The following is a 4739-nucleotide window of genomic DNA, read 5'->3' as shown; positions in this document are numbered from 1 at the left end:
ACTTTTATATATATATATATATCTATATGTATATATATATATATATGAATTTCACTAAATTATGTGAGTATATATATTTTTTTCATCTGACTGATTTTATTTTTAAAATGTTGGATAAAAAATGTTAAAAAAAATGGTGGATAAAGATCAGGTGGGATTCACATTAATTTCATTTAATAATAAAAAATATTTTTAATTATATTTATAAAAAAAATATTAAAAGCTATAACTGATAAGTAACTTTTAGTTCAACCCATATAAGCCTATCTCACAAAATCTATGAGAACCTACTTAATTTAGTAGGACCAATTTCAAAAATAATAAGATTCATGTGTTGAAACAAAAACATAGAAATTGTTGCAAGAATACTTACATTTGGGGAGAAGCTTTTATCAAACAACTTTTTAGGAGAAGTTGAGTTAGAAATACAAGGTAGCCTAAACTCATGCATCATCCAATCAGTTTTATTCCCATTGGAAGCTCTGCCTTTGTAGAACACAAGTGATTTTTTCAAACCAATGCATTTTCCATCTGATGAGTATATAGCTTTGTCTGTTCCAGTTGCTTTCCAATATCCAATTGACTTACCATTATTTCTAGTAATTACTCTGTTTGGTCTTGAACTATTTTTATATTTTCTCTCCCTTGGACAGTAGAAATACCATTCTTTTTCACTACTTGTACTAGCCAGCTCTTCTTGTGTGAAAAAATATAGAAAATTAATTAATATTTAATGGTCAACAAAAAATGAAATATATTTAAATTTGAAACTTTTGAAGAAAAAAAAGGCCCACATTGAGTAATAGGAGAAGGCTCAAGTTTTTATAAGGAAAATGCATGTTGTGAAATCTAATTAACCCCCAAATTTTAGTCCAATTAGGTGTGAGCCTTTTACTCTAAGGGTATTTTTATTTATAAGCAAATATATTAAATGGAATATAAGGGATACTTCAACATCTATATCTTACATAAAGTTTAGACTCAACATCATAGCAAAAAAAATACTTTCCACCTTTTAAGGATATATTTATGAGTTAGATTTTGAAAATTAAGTATGTATTTGAGATTTAAAAATATTGAGAAAATAACATGATAACTAATAATATAAAAGTTCAATCACACTTAATTCAATTTTGAAAAGTTGTATAATTTCCTTAATTTAAAAAAAAAAAAAACAAAGGCATTTCCTCTCCGAAACCATTCATCCAAACATAGCCTTAAATTTAAGAGTTTGGGGGAGAGAAGAAGTGAAGACTTTGTGAAAAAAAAAAGGTGGAAAGAGAAAATGAAAATAATGTTTGTCATTCAACTTAAAGATTTAATTTTTCTCATAATAGAAAATTATTTTAAATTATGGTAGAATTAAAAAATATTGAAAAATAATTTTAGAAAACTTAGATAAATTTTTTAAATATTTTTAATTTCCTTATAATAATCTCAAAAAAAAAATATTAATAATGTGAATCTAATTCTCTTTCTCTAAAAAAGTACTCTCAAATATAATAAAAAAATGATGTCCTTTAATATCTCTCATCGCCTCGTCCTAAAATTATGTCCTTTCCAAAATCTAACAACAACAAAAACTAATTAAAAAGAAGAGAAAAATAAAGAATAATTACTTGGAAGATCCCATGGTTCATAATTGTAAATATCAACTTGCTTTATAAGTTCAATAGGAAGAGACTTTTGCTGAATTTTTTTCTTGAGGTAAAAACCAATAAGTTCTTGATCTGTTGGACGAAAACGAAAACCTGGCAATATGACATCATCAACTTCATCATAGTTATCCATCTTACTCCTTTCCTCCATCTCTCTCTCTTCAAAAGATAGAGACTCACTTCAAGATGTCAATACTTTGTTATGGTATCTGCAAGAAGTTTTAGTCTAGTAATTAAGGATAAAATTTTAGAAGTTGTATCTAAATAATATTTATTTGGGGTTGTGATCATCTAAATATTTTTTGTAATTAAGTGACAGCTAAATATAAGATATTATTATTATTATTATTATTATTATTATTATTATTATTATTATTATTATTATTATACTTTTCGCATATTCATGGAAACACAAATTTAAATTTGGTGAAAAAACCTATTCTATGTAGTCATCAAGTTAGTAGACTAGTAGTTTAGAGTCGGTTGAATTAAAATTAGATGTCTTTGATTAGCAATTAAATATTTCACGTGTGATTGGATTAAGATTAGATATATATAATTTGATTTTAAGTGTTTCTCTAAAATGATTTAGTCAATGTAAAATTTGAATAATTTGATCTTTATGCTAATTGTGTATATAGGTAAATTTTTGAAAACAAAAGCTAAGTTGTAGTTTGCAAATTTTGGAAAACAAAACAAAAACCATTTTTAGTTGACATTATTTTATTGAATTTGGAGTATAGTTTGTACTCTCTTTAATATCATTTGTTTGTAAAAACCATTTTTAAAGTGCTAACTTAAATTACAATTAAACTAGAAGTTAAAAACTATTACTAGTATTAAAGAAGTTTCAAGGAGTGATAACTCACATTGTGTGTGAAAATTTGCTCTGTCGAAGGTGTATGTTTCCAAAGCTTTTGCCTCCTAATTTGGATGAAAACCAAAATGATTTTATATATATAATTAACTTATGAGAAAAGGTTATTTATGCTTCATGAACAACTTTTTCAAGGAAGATATGTTACTCAAGTCAAGCAAAAGTAAACAACTTCAATGAATCACTTTTTACTTTCCTATTTAGTTAATTATCTTAGTATTTATAGTTATTATGTGAGTGACCAAATTAAAGGATCAGAAGAGACTATAGTATTAGTAGCTTTCTAAGTATTATTATATTATATTATGATTTATTCCATTTTCACACTTTGATGATGCTCATAAACAGTTCCTTTAATCTTCAACAAATCAAAGACAATCATAAAATGACAAGCCAACATTCTAACGTAATTATTTTTTCATTTTATATAACTATATAATTCTATTTTGGATTTTTCTTTGGTTAAAATATTAAAGGACCCACCAATCTTGATATAATAACCATAATGTAGTTCTCAATCTGATTAATTATTTTGATGGGCCCCTTTGTGATAATTTTTTTTATTTTTTTTATAATGCTGAATTTCAAATACCTTGAATTTTGAGTTCATTTATGTATTCCTCCGTGGCAAATAAGAACAAAGTGTAGGTATTTTTAAATATTGGAATAAAAAAATATTTTTTTTCAATAAGTTATTCTTTGTGATAACGAAGGCATTCCCACTTAACCTGTTTGGGAAAATAGTATATTTAATTAAACAATCTTTTGACCCTCTAAAAGGAACTAATAAGGGACAAAAGAATTCTAAGTAAATAACTTATAATAAAGAATTTTTTTTCCGTATAAAATAGGTATACATTGTCTTAAATTGTGGTTAGTAATTGCAATTGCGGCCACAATATTAACTACAAAGTAAACATAGTTGTGTAATTATATTTACTACATTTATCCTATTTGTAAGTTTTTGATCATATATCAATAACCACATAATAATTGCAATTAATCATGATCATAGATGTAATGTGAACTAGATCGATATAATTAAGGTAAGATCTTAGTTAGAGGGAGACAATCAACCTTTAGAATTTTTCTTTTTAATTAATTATTTAAATAAGAATAAAATTATATTTTTTATTTGCAAAGTTATTTATTACTCAATCATATAATCAATATTTTTTTAACTAAGTTTTGATAGAAATCAACAAAATTTTAATTTTATAATCACATTTTTTAAATTCATTTTAGATTATTTAATAGTGTAATATAGTAGATCACAAATCAATAAGATTTTAACAATTTCAATTTTAAAAACTTATTTCATATAAGAACTATTATATTTCGATAAGTTTTTAGATATTTATAAAATATATTTTTAAATTTTCATCTGAGAACGACCATCTAACCTGCTCAAATAATCTATTAAACAAATCCATGGTTAATTTTTATGTGTATATAATTTTAACTTTATAAAATTTTCATTTTAATAATATGTTTGTATATTTACTAACTTTACTAGAGTGAAAAAACAAATTTATATAAGAAATTAAAACTCTGGACGATCACCTATAATATTAGTCTTAATAATCTTCATACATAATTGGTGAAGGTTGTCATTCATTAATTGTCTCAAACAACTTTGAAAAAATGGTTGAGGACTTAAATGTATGGCTTTGTCTAATGTACATATAATAAGTGAAATATTCTTGCATTATACATAATTTTATATTTCACTATTGGATCAATAATTTTTATTTGATCTAATAATAAGAGATTCTAATTTTCACTAATAATAAAAAAATATAAATTTTATATTCATAAGAGTAAAATTTTGACTTTTAAAATATTGAATCCTCAACTTTCAATATATTTTTTAAAATATATATATATATATATATATATATATATATATATATATATATATATATATATAAAATTAAATCTAATGCTTCAAAATTTTGAGTAGAAATGTGTAGCATGGTATAATATATTTTTATTCATATAATATTTATAATAAAATATCTATACAAATAACTATAAGATAAAATATTGAAATTAAATTTTAGTGTGGTAATTAGTCTATATAGTAAATAAATTCTATTTTTCCTAAAAAGTGAATAAAAAATCTATTTAAAAAAATTAAAAGTGACGTATTAATTCGAGCTAGAGGCATATATAAATTTAAATTTCAAGTTTTATTGTAACAA

General features: G+C 23.3%; 1 protein-coding gene across 2 annotated transcripts in view; it reads right to left on the bottom strand.

The window, feature by feature from the left end:
• NAC12 (NAC domain-containing protein) overlaps nt 1-2738 on the bottom strand; it is a 3963-nt gene extending 1225 nt beyond the window's left edge. The window contains exons 1-3 of one of the 2 annotated variants that reach the window (XM_004489435.4): nt 2528-2738; nt 1620-1867; nt 374-693 (exon numbers count right to left, since the gene is read on the bottom strand). In XM_004489435.4, the coding sequence (XP_004489492.1) occupies nt 374-693; nt 1620-1809 (510 nt within the window). In that variant the 5' untranslated portion in view covers nt 1810-1867; nt 2528-2738. Of the gene's footprint in view, nt 1-373; nt 697-1619; nt 1868-2527 lie in introns of both variants that reach the window. The other variant, XM_027331740.2, reaches the window with a different exon arrangement.
• Between the last annotated feature and the right edge of the window lie 2001 nt (nt 2739-4739).

The sequence above is a fragment of the Cicer arietinum genome, chromosome 2 (genome assembly GCF_000331145.2).
Source record: "Cicer arietinum cultivar CDC Frontier isolate Library 1 chromosome 2, Cicar.CDCFrontier_v2.0, whole genome shotgun sequence".
NCBI classification, from domain to species: Eukaryota; Viridiplantae; Streptophyta; class Magnoliopsida; order Fabales; family Fabaceae; genus Cicer; species Cicer arietinum.
The sequence above is the reverse complement of the archived record's forward strand: the minus strand, read 5'-3'. Positions and strand labels throughout refer to the sequence as shown.